The sequence below is a fragment of the Pongo pygmaeus genome, chromosome 1 (assembly GCF_028885625.2).
Source record: "Pongo pygmaeus isolate AG05252 chromosome 1, NHGRI_mPonPyg2-v2.0_pri, whole genome shotgun sequence".
NCBI lineage: Eukaryota > Metazoa > Chordata > Mammalia > Primates > Hominidae > Pongo > Pongo pygmaeus.
Genome location: NC_072373.2, coordinates 163,182,197 through 163,204,827, shown reverse-complemented (window position 1 = coordinate 163,204,827; position 22,631 = coordinate 163,182,197). Strand labels below are relative to the sequence as shown.

Below are 22,631 nucleotides of genomic sequence, written 5' to 3'. Positions count from 1 at the left end.
CCACCCAAATTTGAAAGCAATTGATAGATGCAGCAGGTATGTTGATGACAATTATAACATAGTTATATGTTTGCACAGCATGGCTTAGGTTCAAAGATGAATGGACTTGTTTAGGACACTGTTCTGCCTCCCAATCTCCAAGTATGGCATTGCTCATCCAGTTGGAGATTCAGTAGACCATCTGAGTCTACTGAATGCACACATCAACCAAGGAATGCTGCTCCCTCTAAACTGGGACAAAAAGGGAAGAAAGTAATCAATTGTCTAGTGCTTACAATCTTTTAATAAATTAGTCTTACAGTTCAGAAACGGGCTAACTGCTGTCACCCCAAATCAGATTTCACACTCATCAGTGGGGAAAAGTAAGTAATAGATGGGGTGGAGGTTATGAGTGTTTCTACAGATAAAACTTTCTTCCAATGGGAAACAAGAGGAGTGGGGAAATAAATGTTCGTTCTAATTTTCCCCTACCTTTTGATCTTAATCATTAAGTTTATGGTCAATCAGGGTCTATCTATCACCCCTTGGAAAGGAGATGAGCAGCTACGAGGGAAGTCTTGCTCCTAACTTTTGAGATTGCTTCAGTTTTGTGCCTTTTTGGCTTCTCCTAGGAGTGTTGGTGAAGAGTGTTAATTTTGTAGCCAGGGGTTCTTATTTCAGATAAATACATTTTAATCATCATATTAATTAACTCCAAGACCATTATGTGTCAAGATAAAAACATCTGGCTGCTAGGTCCTTTACATGGGTTATTATTTTTTCTAGTTGGCTCAGGGAAGCTCAGCTCTGTTTATTGCAGTACCTTAGTGACCATAGTTCTGTAAGGGGTGGAAGGTAAATGCCTTGCCCACTGTGGGCTGGTACTATAAAAATGTTAAAAGAAAAACTTTAGACAAATTAAATTTCACAGTTTATCTGAACAAAGAACAACTCATGAATTGGGCAGCACTCAGAACCAGAAGAGGTACAAAGGATTCTGCTTAGCATTGTTAGTGGAAGCTTTTATAGGCTGAACACAGAAGCAAAATAGAGAAATCACCTGATTGGCTACAGCTAAGTGTCTGCCTTATTTGGGCTTGGTGTGATGAGTTGGCTGCCTATGATTGGCAGAAACCTGGCTGAAATCTGGCTGCTTGTGATCAGAAGAAACTCAACTATTTGTTATACTCCTAAGTTTCAGTTTGCTTATGTATGAAATTAGGTTGCAGTTTGTTATATAAAAACTCAAAGTACAGAGACAACCTCAGGCAAATGGCCTCCTGCTTATTTAATTTAACAGAAGTAAGCAGACCACAGTCCCCTGATGAGGCATTTGAAAGAAAATTGATGGATCTCTGGTTTCCCAGCTATCTTACAGACATAGTGGCTCCTTTTTGGCGTCCTAGGGGCCAGTAAGACCAGGAACATTTACAGAGGGACAAAGACAACCTTTACCTAGAGTAATCCACAGATCCCAATTAGTCCAGGAAACAGCACAAACTCCATCCTCTGCCTGGAACAGAGACTGGCCTCCAAGGCCATACTCAGATCTCAGTATCAGAATAGAAACCAAGTCTGGCCTTGCACTCTGCTGCTTGAAGACCCTAGTAGCTGTTTAGTTTAGGAGATGATAAATTAAAGCTGGAGTAGAGCTTAGGTTGTCATCTTCTCAGAATCCACTGCTCCTTGTTCTTGAGCTGCTTTAATGGAGAATCCTTAGCCAAATGTAATTTTAAAGTTAATTTAGTGCCTTCTTAAAGGATAAAGCTCACAAGCTCAAGCAGAAACTCCCAAAAATAACTAACACAGAAATTCTCAGTAGTAGTTTCAGCCCACCTTGGGTTAAAATCTGAATACTGTAGTTTTTAGCATTTGATTTAGAAAAGATTGGAGTGAGAGATTTTTGGGAGTATCTTTTTAGAAATTACACCGGCTGGGCGTGGTGGCTCACTCCTGTAATCCTAGCTCTTTGGGAGGCCAAGGTGGGTGGATCACTTGAGGCCAACATGGTAAAACCCCCGTCTCAACTAAAAATGCAAAAATTAGCCAGGCGTGGTGGCACACACCTGGTGTGTGCCAGTTAACTTGGGAGGCTGAGGCAGGAGAATGGCTTGAACCCGGGATGCAGAGGTTGCAGTGAGCCAAGATCGCGCTACTGCTGCGCTCCAGCCTGGGTGACAGAGCGAGACTCCATCTCAAAAAGGAAAAAAAAAAAAGAAAGAAAAGAAATCACACTTACATTAAGAGCAGGCTTACAGGGAAAGGGAGGGAGTAGAAAGGAAATTTCTACTGAATGCTACAAGGCTCAAAGCACTAGATGCTGTTTTATTTAATCCTGAGAATAGCAGTGTAATAAATTATTGTTGTCTCCATTTTAAGGTGGAGATACAATTTAACTGAAGCACAGATAATTTACATTATTTGCCCCAATTTGCTCCTATCTGCCCTATTCCAAGGCCCAAACTTGTTTCTCTGATACTAAGTATCAACACAAACTACCATAATGACTAGTACTAATATTAGGTATATTTTCTAATTCTTGTTATTCTGATCGTTAGTGCTTAAAAAGAGTTTGTGTTTTATGTTCTGAGTTGGCAGTGTAGTTAGGGAAGCTGTTCTGCTTTGCAGTAAGTCTGGATGGAGGGAAAACAGGGGGAGAACGTATAACAGCAACCAGAAAAGAATGAAGGGGAAAAGAGAAAGACAGCTTCATGACTTGGAGCTGCAGCAGCTTCTCCTTTTCCCAGCCAGCAACCGGAAGCAAGGGAACCTGGTATGCCCCTTCCCTACCTCCTACAGACCCGAGCCCAACACCTTATCTCGAAGCTTTTCTCTGTTTCTCTTCTCTCATTCACACAATCTCCAGGTACATCTCTCTTCCTCCATCTCCATTTTTCTCTCCTTGTCATTCTTTTTGAGAGTCCAACCTCCCTCTCATTGTGAAGATGCTCCTGAGTGGTATTGATGATTATGCACAATAAAGAAAATCTCCAGTCTGAAGTAGAAGCAGAGGAACCTAAACCAGTTTCCCTCCTCACCCTTAAATGTTCCAAAAGACCCCCGAAAGCCTTTTCTTAACTTAAATGCATTTAATTCAATCTGTTTCTCTTCAAGTAGTAACAGTCAAGATTGAAAAATTCTTTCCTTACTCAGTTTTCTCTATTAGTTATTGGAATTACAAAATTATTGCTTTTTACGATTTTCACATAAGCTCTATGGGATAAAATTTTAAGTAAGCTTTTGTTAGTTAATTTTGGAATTTATTACTTCCAAGATTATTTTTATGTGAAATACATTTCTGAATTCCAAACAAATGGATTACAAATAAACTTTCAAAATGCAACTTATTTCTAAGTTGAATTCTGCCTTTAAACTGTTTGGGTTAATGAGAAACAGTAAAACAGCAATGTAATAATATACTTTAAAATGTTTAATACCTTATAGGATTTGCTACCAAAATTATTTAGATTAAGGATAGTTATTCTTTTATTTAAGAATTCAGAAAAAAGTTAAAGTTTGCAAAAACATTATATAGTAATGAAGTTCCAACATCTACTAACAACAATAAAAAACTATTCAAAGTTTTACAAAGCCTTTTTAATTGCATAAATTGCTAATGTAATACTATTGATGATTTGCTGAAATGCTGATATACAATTAACTCCACAGTCATTAAATTAATGGTAATTTGTCTTATTTGATATTCAATTATAGAACAAGAGTATTGATGTTATTTGGCTTCCAACAGCGCATTTCCAGAGTCAGACTATGCCTTTCTTGGTCCTGAATCAGAGTTTAGTATAGGAAGGCTGATGATTGAGCAATCTAATTGAGATAATAGAAAGTCATGAACTAGATCCTCTTGGTGATAATTATTTCCTAATTTTGTCCTATTATTTTCTAAAAATGTTGATTGTTCTTGAACAGACCACTGCTGACTTGTAATTCTAATGTCTATGCTTTGCTTTCTTATATGATCAATTAGAACATTACTATTTGGGTAAGAATTTCTTTTATAATTTTGGAACTTGGATATTTGCTTTTTGTTACTCAAATATTTCTGCATGCATGATATTTTATGAGGCATTTAAAATTTCATTTGACAAGTTTAACAAATTATCCAGTGGTGTTACATTATTTAGTTTATATATATATTTAAAAGGCTTTGAGTAACATTTGACAGGTAAGGCACTGGATGTGGGTATGCTCGTTGGTTTTCCTGCAGAAAACATTCTTTCAAATTTTCCAGTTTGGGCACTCATTTCATGAATAACAGCTTTATCAAGGTAATCCACAAATTGTTTTGTTAGGCTAGAAAAATTCTGTGAGAAATTATAGAGTGTATTCCAAGATCTGTTTTCTAGTGTCTGCTTATTAGTTTTCTTCTTTAGTTTATCATCTACGGTTGTGTGGCCCACTTTAAAAGACATGGGGATCTGTATATCTTTTCTCTGTACTGTAGGCATAGTTTTTTGGGGTTTGAAAAGAGAAATAGATTGATTGCCAGTTACAGATTTGAGGATTTCACAATTTCTTTCTAAAACGAAATTTGTTCTTTTATGTGGGTAAATGTTTTCATTTTCCAAAGGATGAGAAGAAAATCTATTTTTTGTCAAAAGTAACATTCGTACATATTCTGTGTCATGGAAAATTATGGGATTTGTGTCCTTTTGTTCCTGTAGATTAAAGAAAAGAATAATTAGTCGTAAGTTCATTGAATCAAGAAAGCTCCATATATTTTAAAACATGTAAATAAAATTGTAAAATATTCTAAAAATGACTACATACAAATATTTAATATGAACAGTAGCATTATTCAAATACATGAAAATACTGTACATGTATGTAACATACATCCTTCTTATCTTAATATTCTATAGAGATGTTAGTGATAAAACTTGAACTTTTGGCCTTAAATGTTTTTTGAAATAAATTGGAATATGAAAAACTTAATATATTTGTTAAATATCTGAGGTACTGCCATTGAGAAATAAGGTAGTTGTTCTGGCATTTCTTAGGTTTCCATGTTCTAGAAATTAAAAAGCATACCAAAAAATGGATTGAGTCAAAGTTCAGAAGAGACATAACTGATTACAGGCCAAAATTACAAATCTGGATATTCTAGTAAATAATTCAAAAAATTAAAAATTATCTCTACAACTGTTATTATTGTACCCTAATACTTAGCACAATACCTGACACCTAAAAAGTGCTCAATATATATTTGTGGAATAAAATAGCCAAAGTAATAGATTGACTTAAGAATAGATCATTTTTATCACAGTAATATCCAAGTCTGCTATGATTACTGAAAAGATGACAAAGATCTAGTTTTGCAATCCACTGGTGAGGCCAATATTACCTATTTAGCCATAGTAATGGATGTTTGTAATGTTTTTGGTCTGTCCAACACCTTAGGGAATTTTCCACTTGACAAGTCTATGTACCCTTAGGTAGAGGCAAGAACCATGTTTGTCACCTTCTTTGCAGTTAGGACATAGGCATTTGCCCTAGGCTGTGCCATTCAGATACACCTATGAAGTCTTCAGTTCAGAGAAAGCAAGGACTGTGAAAAAGTATTGGGAAAACTATTCTAGTGAGGGTGGTAGGAGTTACATCTAGCCTTGAATGACAGCAGTAGCAAATGTCTTAGAGTATTCCCTGCTCAGCATCAGAGTTGTAAACTTTTATCTGTGACAATAGCTTGGGCCTCAGTGGAGCAGTCTGGGGCTATATAATTAGGTGATTCCTGACTAGGCAGCTTTCGAGCCATACTGCCTCTCTAGAGAGCATGAGTTACTAAATAGCCTTTAATAAATGCACTTTCTGGTTGAAAAAGCCAAAACAGATTGTTAGAAAAATTGACACATGGTCAAGGTCCCATCATTTTAGAACTGGGGTCTTGTTATATTGCCCAGGCTGGATTCAAATGCCTGGGCTCAAGCAGTTCCCCTGCCTCAGACTGCCGAGTAGCAGGGATTACAGGTGCACACCACTGCATTCTGCTAGATTGGTACAGCCATTTTTAAAAAATTCTTTTTATTCTACAGTTCTATTATAATCAAGCAAATTTGGTAAAGCCTTCTTCTTAAAGAAAAACACTGAATTTTCAGCTGGTGTGAAGGAATCCTCGGTTTGGGGGTTGTGCAAAGTGCATTAAGAACTTAAGTGCTGTTATCACTTTGGAATATGAAACCAAGAGGTAAGAAGGATTTATCAAAGATTCTGGTCACTAAAATATATGGGTGATTCCCATGAGTCATATGACTACACATATTTACTTAACGATAGATGATATGCTTATTACCATGTGAGAAGTTACTGTCTTTGTTGGACTAACGTTGATTATCTTGGCATGTGGATTTTTCAATTCATCCTCAAAGCACAACGGGAGCAAGCTTTTCTTTCTTACTGACCTATACTTACTTAATTGATAATTTCTGACCAATTTGTTTTCTTTTATATTAAAATCATTCATCTGTGAAGATTTTTTTCTGAAAATAAACACAGTTCAGGGTAATGTTCATGGGGCTGATTACAGCTTGTCAGTTTTTGTCTGCCTCCTTTTATCCCTGGAAGTCACTGCCAACTTCTGCACCAACCTCTCTCCCACAGACTTTCAAACTGACAAGATCATCCCGTCCTGCCTGGTTTGTGGGAGAAAACAGCAAGAGTAGGAGTGGAAGCAAGAGAGTCATATATATGCCTCTTTGGATTTTGAGTGGGGATGAGTTGTACAATTACGTAGGTTGAGGAGAACACCAAAGGTAGAGAGGTATTTGCAACGTCCTATGTTGAAATTCTGGAAGAAGCTTCACAGGGCAGCTTCATGCCAACACAGGGTGGCCCCAGCTTTGTTAAAAGGATAGAATAGTGTGGTCAGGCAGAGACAGGATATAGTTTTTAAACTGAGTTAAACCTAAAGTGGTTGTTCATTATTGATTCAAACAAAATTTGAAACACACTGGATTAATGATTTTTTTCATTATATAGAGATTGAAGGGTTCATGAGAAAAATGAGAACTTTATCCAAAGAAAAGCTACTTTTTCATGTCCATGTTGTCATGTAAGTAAATGTGTGTATTTACTAAAAAAAAAAAAATTGTATTCCCTCTATTCATTTTTCCATGCCTTTCTCTCCATTTGACAACACTCAAGGTCTGGATGTGATATCTAGTGGCTAAGCAGTCTTGGACCATTCATTGGATTGTGCTATGGAACTAAATAATAAGGCAGAATAAATTTATTCTTGTCAATTATAAAATGTGTCCTACTAGAAACATCATTAAACAGAACAAAATATTAAGCATTTTAAAATAAATTACCTTTTATTTCTATCACCTTCTATGTGACCAACAGAATCCAATGGTTTCCTAGGTTTTTTTTCAATTTGAGCTGAAATTTTAAAAGATTTTCATAAAAGACACATAGATATTCTGACATTTAGGAAAATATCTTGCACAAAATATTTTACAATTTAAAATAACATATGGAAAACACCAAGTATAGTGCCTGGTCTGTAGTAGCTACCCAGTAAATATTTCTTGAATGAACTAGATAGAACTGGAAAAGACTGAGATCAAAGCCCTAGTATTTGGCTAAAACAGATCAAACATAAAAGTGGTCTTGGAGATTTTTTTGTGGAAGAAAGACATTCCTAAATTTTCAAATCTCTCTGATATGTGGAGTCATTATTAACCAGTAGGAAGCTTCAGACGGTTATCACTTGGTAGGCAGGGAAGACAGTTTGCAGATATCAAACAGATCTTGCCATGTGGCATGAAGTAAGCATCATCCAAGGTTGATCTCTTCCAAATATGTCTGGTGGCCACTCCAGCATTTTTCTAGATACACATGCTATTAGCAACAGTTTTAGCTTTTTCCTTGTCCTCAAGTAGTTTATATTCTAGTGCAGTACTTCCCAGTCTTTCCTATATAATGGCAAGCATACTAATTAATATTATTTGTACAGTATACTGGAATAAATGCTTGAGTCTGGGCAGGCTACCATAGGGCCAATTGAGCAGCCTTGATGGCCAAGGAATCAATATTTCAGCACACCTAAAACCCCCTCCAAGCACAACAGGTTACCACAGTACTATTTGGGAAGCTCTGTTCTAGAGGGAGGAAATGGTCAATAAACAAGTAAAGAAGGGGCATGGTGGTGTGCCCCTGTAATCCCAGCTACTCAGGAGGCTGAAGTGGGAGGACTGCTTAAGGCCAGGAGTTTGAGGCCAGCTGGGGCAGTATAGTAAGACCCCCATCTCAAAAAAACAAAAACAAAAACAAACAAAAAAAACCCGACAACAACAAAAACAAGTAAACCAACCAACAAATGAATGTATAATATAATTTCGAATAATTTGGAAGTATTTGCAGCATTCAAGTACTATGGAAGAATATAAACATGGTACTTCACCTAGAGTGGCTATAGAAGGACTCTTTTAAGAGGGGATATTTGAGCTGAAATCTGAGTAAAGAGAAAGAGGCAGAGGAAATAGCAAGTGTGGAGGTCTCAGTGTGAAGCCAGCATGGAATGCTGAAAGAACAAAGAGGCCAGTGTTGCTTGGGTGTGGTGAATTAGGAGGAGAGCAGAGTAAGATGGGTTGAAACATGTAGCAGGGCAAAGTCATCTAGGGTCACATAAGCCATGGTGAAGAGTTAAGATATTATTCTGGTTACAATAGAGATCCTTAGGAGGGTTTTCAACAGAACAATAATGCAGTTTCATTTATGCTTTAGAAAGATCACTCTGCTTGCTCAGAGATGGATGGTCTGTGGGAGAAGGGGGAATGTGGGTGGCAAGAGCAGCAATGGAGTAACCAATTAGGAGGCTGTTGCTGTTGTCTAGATGAACATGTTGGTGGACTCGATAAGGATTGTAGCAGTGTAAGTGGTGGGAAATCATTGGCTTCAGTTTCTACTTAGAGGGAGATCCAACTTTTTCCCATTTGCAGGAATGGGATAGGTAAGAGAAAAACAGGCCCACTGACTGAAACAAGGTGCTGGGTTAAGGATCCCTGGCTTGTGAAAGGAGAATAAAAATCACTCCTTTCCATTGCCAATTGGCTAACCTGGAACTAAGTCAAACTACACCAGAGATGGATGACTGAATCTGCCAATCTGCCATATCCCCAACTGTCACCCCGGCAGAGGAATTCCATTCACAACTCTAAAATCTGGTCTGGCCTGAGGGTCAGGAGGTCTGAGTAATGGCAACTGCAAAACTTCTGGAAAGGAAAGAGTGACATATAGTGAGTGGTGAATAAGACACAGAGAACCTTCTAAAATTCTAAAACCTATGAAAAATATTGCCAGTTGCGGTGGCTCACACCTATAATCCCAGCGCTTTGAGAGGCTGAGGTGGGTGGATCACTTGAGGTCAGGAGTTTGAGACCAGCCTGGCCAACATGGTGAAACCCATCTCTACTAAAAGTACAAAAATCAGCTGGGCACTGTGGTGAACGCCTTTAGTCTCAGCTACTTGGGAGGCTAAGGCAGGAGAATCGCTTGAACCAGAGTCGGAGGTGGCAGTGAGTGGAGATCGTGCCACCGCACTCCAGCCTGGGTGACAGGGTGAGACTCAGTTTCAAGAAAAAAAAATTATAATAAAAAAATATGAAAAATATAAATTTTAGAAAGGCAGCCAACAAAATCTACAAGAGGGTCAGCAATACAGTTAAATAGAAGAATCTAAAAATAACCTGAAAACGCTTGCCATCTTAAGACACACACCTCAATTTTAAGATGTATATTAGCATGTGTCATAGTTTAATTAACAGTGTCAATTGATGACATCTTAGATTTGATGAAATATATTTAGAAATTTCAAGGTATAAATAAAAAATACTCACATTAGAGAATAAGCTAGTATTCGATAAAAACAGACTAAGGTAAAAATAAAAACAGGTCAATATTTTAAAAACCGGAAATCTTGGAAGTAAGAAATATAAATCTAGATTACATGGACAAAGGGAGAATTAACAAATTGAGAAAAAATGTTGAGGGATTTGCCAAGAATGCACAGAAAGATAAATAAAAAACCTGAAAGAACAGTTCAAAATCATGAAAAACAGACTGCAAGTCTTGGACATTTATCCAATAGCTTTGGAAGAAGAAAATAGAGGAAATGGTAAAGAATCTATATTTGAAGAGATAATAACCAATAATTCTAACTGACAGAAGTGTATTTCAAGGATTGAAGATGACAGACAGAATACATCTATATCCAGATACTTTGTACTAAAAATGCAGATCGTAAAGAATAAAGAGAAAAATCCTAAAACTAACAGAAAGTTAAAAACATTTTGTCTGTAGAGGAATGACAATTGGACCATGAACAGAATTCTAATCTATGAATGATTCAAGAAGATAATAAAGTTATCTGTAAAGTGCTGAGAAAAAATAATTTACAGTGTAGAAATTTACATAAACTCAACTGTCATTCAAGAGTGACAGCAAAATAAAGGCACTTCAGATATACAAGGATGAAAAGAGTTAACAGCCAACAGGTCACCATTGAAAGAATGACTAACACATGTTCTTCAGGAAAAATGTAATAGAACACAGACGGGGCTGAGTGTGGTGGCTCACGCCTGTAATCCCAGCACTCTGGGAGGCCAAGGCAGGTGGATCACCCGAGGACAGGAGTTTGAGAGCAGCCTGACCAATATGGTGAAACCCCATCTCTACTAAAAATACAAAATTTGCCGGGCGTGGTGGTGCACACCTGTAATCCCAGCTACTTGGGAGGAGGCAGGAGAATCTCTTGAACCCAGGAGGCGGAGGTTGCAGTGAGCCAGGGTCATGCCATTGCACTCCAGCCTGGGCAACAAGAGTGAAACTCTGTCTCAAAAGAAATAAATAAATAAACCACAAATGGCAGGATACAGGAGTCAATGATGAGCACAGAATTTGATAAACTACTATGTATTTAATCGGCATTGTCTTTAAAAACTAACAGTATTTTGTATTTTAAATGAAATATTGTGAATATTTGCTGCACTTGTGTAAGCTTTTTGCAGTTATTTTAATCTATTGTATTTTTGGCGTTTTAGACTTCTGTCATGTCAGCCTTTTGTTTTTTTCTTTAACTTTGCTTTACTGAGGTATAATTTACATACAATAAAATACACATATTTTAATGTAATGCACAGTTTGATAAACATTGATAAATATATGCACTCATGTAAGTAAAATCAAGATATAGAGTATTTCCATTATTCTCAGATCGTTTTCCCCTGCCCCCATTTAGTCAATTCATTTGATTTGTTTTGTTCTTTCCTTCAGACACACTGGTTATCTCAGTGTCGGATACCTGTTTTCTTCCCTCAATATCTTGTCTAATGTGGTCATATTTTTGTCCCCTTACACTGCACGCTGTATATATTCCTACACCTGCTTTTCAGATTTCAATTCGGTTTACTTCAACGTTCATTTTACTCTTTGCTGCTTTTAATACAATTTTAAGTTACCTATTAGCATTACTTGTTTCTTTAAAAATATTTTTAAATTCTGGTAGCATCATTTCATCCTTGATGATTATCTTTTACATTTCCAAATCTTATTTCATAAAATTCTGATTTTCTTTAACTCCTTCAGCATATAGAACAATTATTGTTTAAGTTTTTTCCTGGTTCATGGGGTACAAATTCTGCCAAAATGTGACCATAAGCTATCTTTTAAAGTATGACCTCTCTTTGCTACGGAACTTTTTCATAGGTCTCATGCTTTGTTCTTATTTTCTTTCTGCTCAACTTTGAATCAGATCACTTAAATCTGGGCTTATTATTTGTCCAAAAACAACAGATGTACATTTTTTTGATGTTCTCCCTGTTTACTCGGGCACTGTTAAACTCTCCCCTTAGAAATTAACATGTAAATCCAGATGTTGTTACCTTATATTATGAGTTCAGGCACTCAGCTACCTGAGTAGGCTGCTAAGGAAGCTGGAGCCCTGGAAGATTGTGGAGAAATTTGTTTCTGGGCACTGTATATTTTGTGAAACCTTTTCATGACCCCAGGGTGGTGGTGGTGGTGAGTACTCTGTTTATGTGTGAGGTGTCACTTGGGTTTCATTTTTTTATCTCTTTCTTGGGGTAAGCAACTTAGTTTGGTAGTTGGGGGGAGGAATTTAGTCAAGTAAGGGCCTCATGGCTCACAGGCTATTTGATGGAATCATGTTTTTTCTTTGCACAGTTATCGTTGGTCACAATCCAAAAATCGTTCCTAGAAAACTGTATTTTGTCTCTTCTGTTATCAACCCTCCTTTCAAGTCCCTGCTCCTTCAAGTTAGGAGGTTTTTACCCTAGCTCTGAGTACATCTAAAGCATACGAGGAAGCCAGAGAAAAAAAGTGACAAGTTATGATCGTTATATTTCTCTCCAAATATTGCTAACACGGACTCTGAATGCTGCTGACTTACAATGAGGAAAGTAATCCCAAGGGGGAGAATTTCGCATCTTTCTCTGACCTATCATTGATAATGATAAAACTCTATTGTTTTATGTTGAATGTAAGACTGTGTGTGTGTGTGTGTGTGTGTGTGTGTGTGTGTGTGTGATGGAGCAGGTGTTATAATAGGGGATTTTTTTTTCAGAATATTCTCCACTGGCTCTTTCAATGGTTATTCCTTTCTCCTAAGAAATGAAATTGTGCACTGACTTCTGGAAGATTCTGTCAAACTGCTTCATATTATAATATGAGGCAGATTTTCTTTGAGTTAGGGATAAAATGTCCCACTTTCAATTTGATAAATTTTTCTTCTCTATTTTCAGTGTTATTCATTTTGGCCAGGATGAACTGAACTTGTATTTATGTTGACAACTTTCCCAGAAGTCTTACTTTGAGACTTTGATAAAAAGTATAAAATGCTTCTTTAGAGAGGCTTAAGAACTTTTCTAAAGGGAGATTGCTTTGTGAACTAATAGAACATCCTGTCACTGCTTTCAGGGAACACTTCAGAGAACACTTCAGAGAAGATGTGGCATCTGAATGGAACCTTAAAGGATAATGTAGTAAACAGAGGGTTGCCTACTTCACAGTCCTTTTTTGCCCTTCTTTACTAACAGCACTCCAATCTTATCTCCTTCCAAGCAACCACATCCTTCAAAGAAGGCTGGGATCTTTCCCGGCTCAATAGAGTAAATATTGAGTAATCTAAGCTGTGTTTTTCAAAATGGTGAGCTACAAACCGCTCATGTCTTGTGAAATCAATTTAGTGTATCCTGAACAGCATTTTGAAAAATGAGGTAGAATAGAGTATAACAGAATGTATCATCTGGATCCTTAGTAATTACTGTACAAAATACAGAAATACTACAATCAAATTCAACTGACAGAAAAAGAGATAATTAGGACTCTAGGAAGCTGAATCTTCTGCTCCATATATATGTGTGTGTGTGTGTGCGTGTGTGTGTGTGTAATATAAAAAGTATTTCTTGCTGTGGCCATGTTAAAAGTTGGAAAAAGTGATCTAAGCCAATGATGATTTATTGGTTTAGATGTGGATGCATGAGGCTATTTGAGTCAAAGAAACATAAGGGGGGGTCGGCTTTGGGAAAACATTTTTTTTTCATTCTTACCAAGGCATAAAAAGCATTTCCAGTCACACAAGCTATCTTGAATAGTTGTCATCATATTGTACAGCAAGGATAGGAGGACAAGCTACCTGCTAAGACCATTGAGGAAAGAGAGAGGAACTGGACATTTTTTCCCCCACTGTATTCCTCTATTCAATCTCAGCAGCCACAATCAGACAGACAGAAAACTCGAGAATATTTTTTTTCTTGCATCTGTAGTGGAAACCTTAGCAGCAGACAGTAACTACTCCAGGTCTGTCAAATAGATGCATGGAACTGAATATCTGATGACATTATAAAGCCCCTGAATGAACCAACCCTGCAAATACCTTTCTGATGCACTTCTTGTTTTTTTTTTTAGATAATAAATATCTTTACTGTTTAAGCTACAGGCGGTTGGATTTTCTGTTACTTAGGGCTAAAATCTCTTAACTATTAAAGACAATCAGGAATCCATCAGGTGAAAACATATGTTTTAACCATAGACAACGGACAATGAATCAAATCACACAGTAATTTGGTTAACTAAGTAAAACAGCCTATTAAATATGACTAGAATCAGTGTGGTATGGATAGGTTTAAGAGGAAGAAAAGAAGGCTGGAGAAAGATCGTTATGGTAGTGTGATCAAAGACTAATATTCCTTGGTTAAAGATTTTCTTAATGCTTACACACTAATTTTAGATGCAGATAACTTTCAGTTATTTCAATGTAAACATGCAATTTGTATACCTGTAAATAAAGTAGAGTCTTTTTCCTTTTTGTGAGCATTAGACTGAATGTTGAATGTAGGAGAAAAGTCTGTAGAACCCAGTGATCTTCTACATGCTTGTCTATGCTGTGAATATAGAACATTCAAAGGCCCTGCATTTTCCATCTAAACATCAGGAAAAATGGAAAATTATCTTAGAAACTATTTCTTTCCATGTATATTAATAATTTATGCTTGAGTATTCACATTTGCAATATTGAATTATGATAACTAACAGCTGTCTGGTTCTTTAAATATTTTCAAATGTGATTTATTTAATTCTCAAAAAAATCTACTATGAGATGGGCATTATCAATAAGAAAACAAACCTTCAGAAGTTAAAAGATCTGCTTATGCTCACATTTTTTACTAATTTTTATTTTCTTTGTCTATAAAACTTAGCCTCTATATTCACATAAAATTTATCTCTCTAAGTTCAGGGGAAGTCTAAAGTTCAAATGCTGAGAAATAAAGCCTTCTCTGTTTTGACAAACTATCACTCTCTCTAACACAGAGTAGGTACAGCAGATCAGTTCTGAGTAGAGAAGAAACTGAAAAACAATGATCCGGCTTTTCCTAAGCTAGAGTATCAGATTGGCAGATTGGGTCCATATATTTTTTATTAAAATGCACATATCTAGGCACTCAAAATATACACATGCACATGTTAATATAAACTGAATACTTTGTGATTCTCTGTTAACGAGCTAAACAAATAAATGTTTAGAACCCATATGTTTTTCACACTAGGCACAGAATATATTTAGTTCTGGATAATATGAAATAAAAATAAGGTATATGACAAAAGTCTAGGCCACAAAGACCTCACATTTTTATGGTATAGATAGGATTTGCATACACAAAACAGTAGTAAATAAAATAGAGTAATATTACTAAAAAGCAAACCAATCAATACAATCTACAAATGACAAAGAGTTTTAAAAGGGAGGGATATCAATGAAGACTAGAATAGACAGGAAAGATTTCATAGAGGAAGAAGAAAATGCTAAGATTTAAAAGATGAGGGCATTTCAGGCGAGGTCAACAGCATAAGCCTGGAATGTTCATAAGACAGGCAGAAAAATAGCATATTTATAGTAGGAAGGCATTTATTGTTTATTGGGATTAAAAGATAAGTTCACATAGGTAAGAAGACGAGTTGTGAGAGGGATAGACCACAGATGTCTTGTAAGACAAATAAAGCAACTTTATCCTAAAGAAAAATTAACAAAATTGTCATGAGGAATAGAAAATTGGAGCATATCAATAATTCTTAAAAGGAATGTAGGGGAGTTTCAAATAACTACCTTTAAAACATAGTTTAAAAGAGTAACCAGCCCCAGATAGATTTACAAATAAGTTGTTTTAAGCTTTCATGGAACAAATTGTTCTCATGCAATATAATATCAATTAAATTAAAAAGTAAACAGCTTTTCAGTTCTTTTCATAAGCTGGCATAGTCTTAAAAGCCAAAGTCTGAAAAAATATAAAGAAGCCTACAAGATAATCTTACCTATGACTTCAGGATTTTTCACAAATTTAAAATAAAATACCAATCAACACTAGACTAGTACAAGTTTACAACAGCCAAATAAAATCATCGAGCAATTAAAGGTTTCTATATGTTATTATAACTAATTACCCATAAGTCAAAAAGGATTAAAATGATGTAATTATTTTAATAGCTGCAATACTGATAAATCTGATAAATTTAACAACTATTATTGATAAGAACTACAATAAAACTACATAGAGATAATACTTTCTTAATGTGATAAAGAATATTGGCCAGGTATGGTGGCTCATGCCTGTAATCCCAGCACTTTGGGAGGCTGAGGCGGGTGGATCACCTGAGGTCAGGAGTTCAAGACCAGCCTAGCCAACATGGTGAAACCCCGTCTCTACTAAAAATCCAAAATAAGCCGGGCATGATGGCGCACACCTGTAGTCCCCACTACTCGGGAAGCTGTGGCAGGAGAATTGCTGGAATCTGGGAGGCAGAGGTTGCAGTGCACTGAAATCAAGCCACTGCACTCCAGCCTGAGCAACAGAGTGAGACTCTGTCTCAAAAAAAAAAAAAAAAAAATAGAATATTCAAACATAATTTAAAAAATATATATATATGTAAAAGTAACAGCCAACATCATCATTAATGGTAATATATTAGTCTATGACATGGCAACAGTAACATCTATCACCACAATTATTTAAAAATTTTTAGGGAGTACCCAGTAATGCAACAGGAAAAGATAATATACGTAGTAAAGACTGGGGAATTCTGATTCAACATAGCTGAGTAATACTCTATCAGACCTACCCTCCCACAGATAAAAACCACCGACTCTAGACAAAATGCTCTAGACAAAATACACACAGACACACACACACACACGCACACACATGCATGCATGCACACACATGACCTTAAGGTCCTGGAGAATAAACAAAAGCAGGTGGCAAAGAAAAAGTATTAACACTTGGTATAACTGACTTGCATGGAGTGGAGTTGCTATTTGTATAGCTTTTAGCTTGAAGGCAGACTGAAGTTGGCATCGCATGGAGCATCTAAAATTCTGCTAGGAAAACCATGTTGTTTCTGGCCAGAAGAACCAGAAGACAAATTTAGGGCAAACAAAGCTGCTGGAAAGTGAGAAAGGAATGCTGGAAAGAAGAGAGCCAAAAATGGCAGCTCCATTCCCTGCATGAGAGACTCCTATGTGTAAGAGACTACCTGTTCAAGTCTCTGGTTAACCCCTAAACCATGCACGTTTAGAAACTCCTGCAAGCACACAGCTAAGGATAAAACAATTGAACTAAAATTTGAGCTGCTGTTCACGAGTCATTTTGTATTTTGAGTACAATCAAGATAACTGACTGCTAGAACAAAAACATCAATAATTTTTGTAGGAAAACAAGAGAGTGCAGAGTCTTCACAATACAATAGTCACAATGCCCAAAATCAATCCAATTTGACCTAAAAGAACCAAGAAAGTGAGACCTAGTGTTAACATAAAAGATAACCCAACAAGACCAAGCCTGAAATGACCCAGATATTGGAATTAATAGATTTTATAGCAGCTATTATAACTATGCTTGATGGGTCAGGCACAGTGGCTCACGCCTGTAATCCCAGCCATTTAAGAGGCTGAGGCGGATGGATCACTTGAGGTCAGGAGTTCGAGACCAGTCTGGCCAACATGGTGAAACCCTGTCTCTACTAAAAATACAAAAAAAAAAAAAAAAAAAAAAAAAAATTAGCTGGAAGTGGTGGCACACATCTATAGTCCAGCTACTCAGGAGGTTGAGACAGGAGACTCGCTTGAACCTGGGAGGCAGAGGTTGCAACAAGCTGAGATTGCGCCTTTGCACTCCAGCCTGGGTGACAGAGCAAGACTTCATCTAAAAAACAAAAACAAAAACCAACCAACCAAACAAACAAACAAAAACTATGCTTCATGAAAAAAGTAAAATATGTTCAAAGTAAAGGAAAAACATAGGGAATCTTATCAGAGAAACAGAAACTGTTTTTTAAAATGGAAATTATAGAATTAAAACACGTAATATCTGTTAACTGGTTGAGCTTAAAACAAAGTGAAAATATCGGAGGGAAGAATCTGAGAACTTAAAGATAGATCAATAGAAATTACTTAATATGAAAAAATAGAGATTCAGGAACCTGTAAGATAATAATGAAAAGTCTGACATGTTTAATAAGAGCCTCAGAGGGAGACTCTTGTCCCCTTTACTTTCTTTAAAACACAACAAATTGCTGAAAGCAAAAATTATAATACTGTCCTGTAGGGTTTATAGTATTACATACAGAAACTATAGTACAAAGGTTTGGGGAAGTAAATGGAACTATACAATTTAAAGATTTCTACATCTTTATGTGAAGTAGTACAATTTTACTCTAAGTAGACTGTGACAAGTTGATGATGTATACTTTAATCTATACAGAAACCACTAAAAATCCCAAACTAATAAAAAGAGACATAACTGAAAGCCAACAGATATATTAAAGTGAAATTTTGATGAATATTCAAATAATCCAAAGAAAGGCAGGAAAGAAGGAACAGAGAAACAAAAAGCACAGGGACAAACAAACAAAAAAGAATAAAATGATAGACTTAATTTCACCCATATCACCAATTACATTAAACATTAATGAAATAAACATTTCAATTAAAAGAAATTGTCAGAATAGATTTTTTAAAAAGCAAGACTCAAGTATATGCTGTGTATAAAAAATGTACTATAAATATAAGTTGAAAGTAAACTGATGGAAAAATATATACTATGTAAATGGGATGCATAAGAAGGCTGCAGTGGTTCTATAAATACCAGGTAAGATAGACATCTGGCCTGACATAGTGGCTCACACCTGTAATCCCAGCAATTTGGGAGGCTGAGGTGAGTGGATCACCTGAGGTGGGGAGTTCGAGACCAGCCTGAACAATGTGGAGAAACCCTGTCTCTACTGAAAATTCAAACAATTAGCCGGGCGTGGTGGCACATGCCTTTAATCCCAGCTACTTGGGAGGCTGAGGCAGGAGAATCGCTTGAACCCAGGAGGTGGAGGTTGCAGTGATCCGAGATCGCTAAAACAAAGAGTGCCCTTCTCTTAATAAACTTCATGCTAGTGTGGGTTTTAGCTCCTGAGAGCAAAATTCTCTTAATGGTAGCATCTGCAAAAAAGGCTACCAGGCAAACTGCCTACTCCCTGCCCTCATATCCTAAAGTAAGGTGGTTGAGAACTCTGCCACATACACAGAACAGTTAGGTTTTCATTCTGGGGATAGACTTACCTGTAAAATTAGTGGCAGCTTCCTGGAAAAATTAACCCCATCTTCATTCTTAAATATCACAAATAAAAATGTACCAATGCCTTATTCTATTCAAGCTGCTATAATAAAATCCCTTAAACAGGGTAATAGAAATAATAAAAGTTTTCTTCTCACAATTCTCAGGCTGGGAAGTCCAAGATCAAGTCATCAGCAGATTTGGTGTTTAGTAAGGGCTTGCTCTCGGATTCATAGGTGGTGCCTTATGGCTGTGTCCTCACATGGTAGAAGGGGCAAACAGCTCTCTAGAATCTCTTTTATAAGGTCACTAATCCCATTCGTGAGGGCTCTGCCCCATGACATAATCACCTCCTAAAGGCATCACTCCTTAATACCATCACATTGGCTATTAAGTTTCAACATATGAATTTTGGGGGTACACATTCAGACCACAGCAACCACATATGATAAAAATCAGCAATCACCTGAGGTCAGGAGTTCAAGACCAGCCTGGCCAACATGGTGAAACCCCATCTCTACTAAAAATACAAAAATCAGCTGGGCATGGTGGTGCATACCTGTAGTCTCAGCTACTCAGGAAGCTGAGGCAGGAGAATCACTTGAACCCAGGAGGTGGAGGTTGCAGTGAGCAGAAATCATGCCACTGCACTCCAGCCTGGGTGATGGAGTGAGACTCTGTCTCAAAAAAACAAACAACAAAAACCAACAAATAATCCCATCAAAAAGTGGGCAAAGGATATGAATAGATAATTTCCAAAATAAGATATACAAATGAAAAAATGCTCAACATCACTAATTATCAGGGAAATGCAAATTAAAACCACAAAGAGATACTGCCTTATTCCTGAAAGAATGGCCATAATTTAAAAATTAAAAAAAAAATAGACCTTGGCATGGATGTGGTAAAAAGGGAACACTTTTACACTGTTGGTGGGAATGTAAACTAGTATAACCACTATGGAAAACAGTATGAAAATACCTTAAAGAATTAAAAGTAGGCCGGCGCAGTGGCTCACGCCTGTAATCCCAGCACTTTGGGAGGCCGAGGTGGGCAGATCACGAGGTCGGGAGATCGAGACCATCCTGGCTAACACGGTGAAACCCCGTCTCTACTAAAAACACAAAAAAATTAGCCGGCATGGTGGCTGACGCCTGTAGTCCCAGCTACTCGGGAGGCTGAGGCAGGAGAATGGCCTGAACCCAGGAGGCGGAGCTTGCAGTGAGCCGAGATGGCACCACTGCACTGCAGCCCGGGCGACAGATCGAGACTCCGTCTAAAAAAAAAAAAAAAAAAAAAAAAAAAATTAAAAGTAAAGCTACTATTTGATCCAGCAATCCCACTACTGGGTATATACCTAGAGGAAAAGAAGTCATTATATGAAAAAGACACTTGCACATGCATGTTTATAGCAGCACAATTTGCAACTGCAAAAATATGGAACCAGCTTAAATGCCCGTCAACCAACAAGTGGATAAAGAACATGCGATATATTTATATACCGTGGAATGCTACCCAGTCATAAAAAAAGAATGAAATAATAGCATTTGCAGCAACCTGGATGGAGTTAGAGACAATTATTCTAAGTGAAGTAACTCAGGAATGGAAAACCAAATATCATATGTTCTCACTTACAAATGAGAGCTAAGCCATGAGGATGCAAAGACATAAGAATGATACAATGGACTTTGGAGACTCGGGGGAAGCGTGGGAGGGGGATGAGGGATAAAAGACTACACACTGGGTACAGTGTACACAGCTCAGGTGATCCGTGCACCAAAATCTCAGAAATCACCACTAAAGAACTTATCCATGTGACCAAAAACCACCTGTTACCCCAAAACTATGGACATAAAATTTTAAAAATAAATAAAATATATTCTAGGAAAATAAAGATGAAATCCAAAAAGAAATAAGAAGGCCGGGCGCGGTGGCTCACGCCTGTAATCCCAGCACTTTGGAAGGCCGAGACGGGCGGATCACGAGATCAGCAGATTGAGACCATCCTGGCTAATACGGTGAAACCCCATCTCTACTAAAAATACAAAAAAATTAGCCAGGCGTGGTGGCCGACGCCTGTAGTCCCAGGAGGATGGCGTGAACCCGGGAGGCGGAGCTTGCAGTGAGCCGAGATTGCGCCACTGCACTCCAGCCCGGGCGACAGAGCAAGACTCTGTCTCAAAAAAAAAAAAAAAAAAAAAAAAAAAGGAATAAGAAGACATGGGGTACTAGAATCTGAGGAACTGAGCCAAGGAATGGAATGACAACGTAAAAGTAGGCTTATAGGTAACAGGTCAAATTTAGAACAAGAAGTCACTGGGCTTCATGAACAATTCCTCCAAGAACATTGGAATGGATTCCACACAATAGAGAGAATGAATGAAAAACTTGATCATTTTCACATATGATAAGAAAGTTACATGCTTCGTTTTTGGAGGCTGCAGATCTCAGTGACAATGAGCATGAATCAAACTGCTGGGTTCTTCCTGGTTCTGTCATATACTATTTGATCCCAGGCAAGTTGCTTATCTTCCTTGTGCCTCTTTTTTCTCAGGGATAATAGTATTTACGTCATTGGGTTGTTGAGGATGTAATTTTTCTTTGAATAGTGCTTGAGGCACATATGCAATTATATGTTTGATATTATTATCATCATTTCCCACAAGAAAAAAGAAAGGCCATTAGAAATTCCAAGAAAAAACATAAAAGTGTACTGGACAGTTAAGGTCTAAATATGAGGGAAACTAAAACATGGCATTTTTTTAGTAACAGGGAAAAAAGAGTCCATTGTTGTTAAATTGTACCCACTGAGAAGAAAGGTAATCCAAGCACATTACTCTGTTCGGTAACGATTATTACAGAGACATTACTATAATGTAAATGAAATGATTCTTTACAATACAATAATATAAATGCTGTTAATAGTATTTTGAGTTCTAGAATTAACCTACAAACAAAACATAAAGGCCTAATCAGAGTTCAAAGCTGAATATAATAGTTGACCTAAAAAATGTAAAAGTAAATATATACTTGACCTAGGGAAGAAGTGTGGAAGATAGTTGGAAGACAGGATAAAACTGTTAAGATCTTCATCGTATATAAAGGGGAATCAGGAGTTAGTGATTAAAAATGATGGGAAAAAAAGTTACATATATTATTTCAAGTTGCAAAAATTAACAATAGAAGAAAGGAAAAAAGTAACTATCAAAGATCCAGAAGAGGAAAGTGGGGAGAGGCAGGATGCAGAGTGGTATAAACAATCTTTGTTATTGATTTTCAGTAGATAATGTTTAAAGTTGATAAATTAAAATCAGCAGTAGAAACTCATTCTTTACAAATATGGAGTTAATCTTATAAAGTACTGAAACCCAAAAAGGTTAAACTTGGTTGCCTCTGAAAAGAGGAAATCAGAAGAGGAAGCAGAGAATGAAAGGGCTATGTGTTCTTATTAGTGTTTCTCTATTATTTGCATTTAAAATATCACATGCGTATTTTTATTTTTAAAAAACTAAAATTTTACAA

General features: G+C 36.8%; 1 protein-coding gene and 1 non-coding gene across 12 annotated transcripts in view; both read right to left on the bottom strand.

The window, feature by feature from the left end:
* Positions 1–3,061: 3,061 nt before the first annotated feature.
* Positions 3,062–22,631, bottom strand: part of C1H1orf141 (chromosome 1 C1orf141 homolog) — a 49,226-nt gene continuing 29,656 nt past the window's right edge. For 4 of the 11 annotated variants that reach the window (XM_054483678.1, XM_054483708.1, XM_054483699.1 and 1 more), the window contains 4 exons: positions 14,291–14,435; positions 7,305–7,374; positions 6,287–6,473; positions 3,062–4,655 (listed from right to left, as the gene is read on the bottom strand). In XM_054483678.1, coding sequence (XP_054339653.1) covers positions 4,056–4,655; positions 6,287–6,473; positions 7,305–7,374; positions 14,291–14,435 — 1,002 coding nt within the window. In that variant the 3' untranslated portion in view covers positions 3,062–4,055. The remainder of the gene's footprint in view (positions 4,656–6,286; positions 6,474–7,304; positions 7,375–14,290; positions 14,436–22,631) is intronic. The other 7 variants (XM_054483728.1, XM_054483726.1, XM_054483718.1 and 4 more) reach the window with 6 other exon arrangements.
* Positions 13,697–13,831, bottom strand: LOC129023804 (small nucleolar RNA SNORA31). Its single transcript, XR_008496933.1, has one exon. It is a non-coding gene; the product is annotated as a small nucleolar RNA SNORA31 (small nucleolar RNA).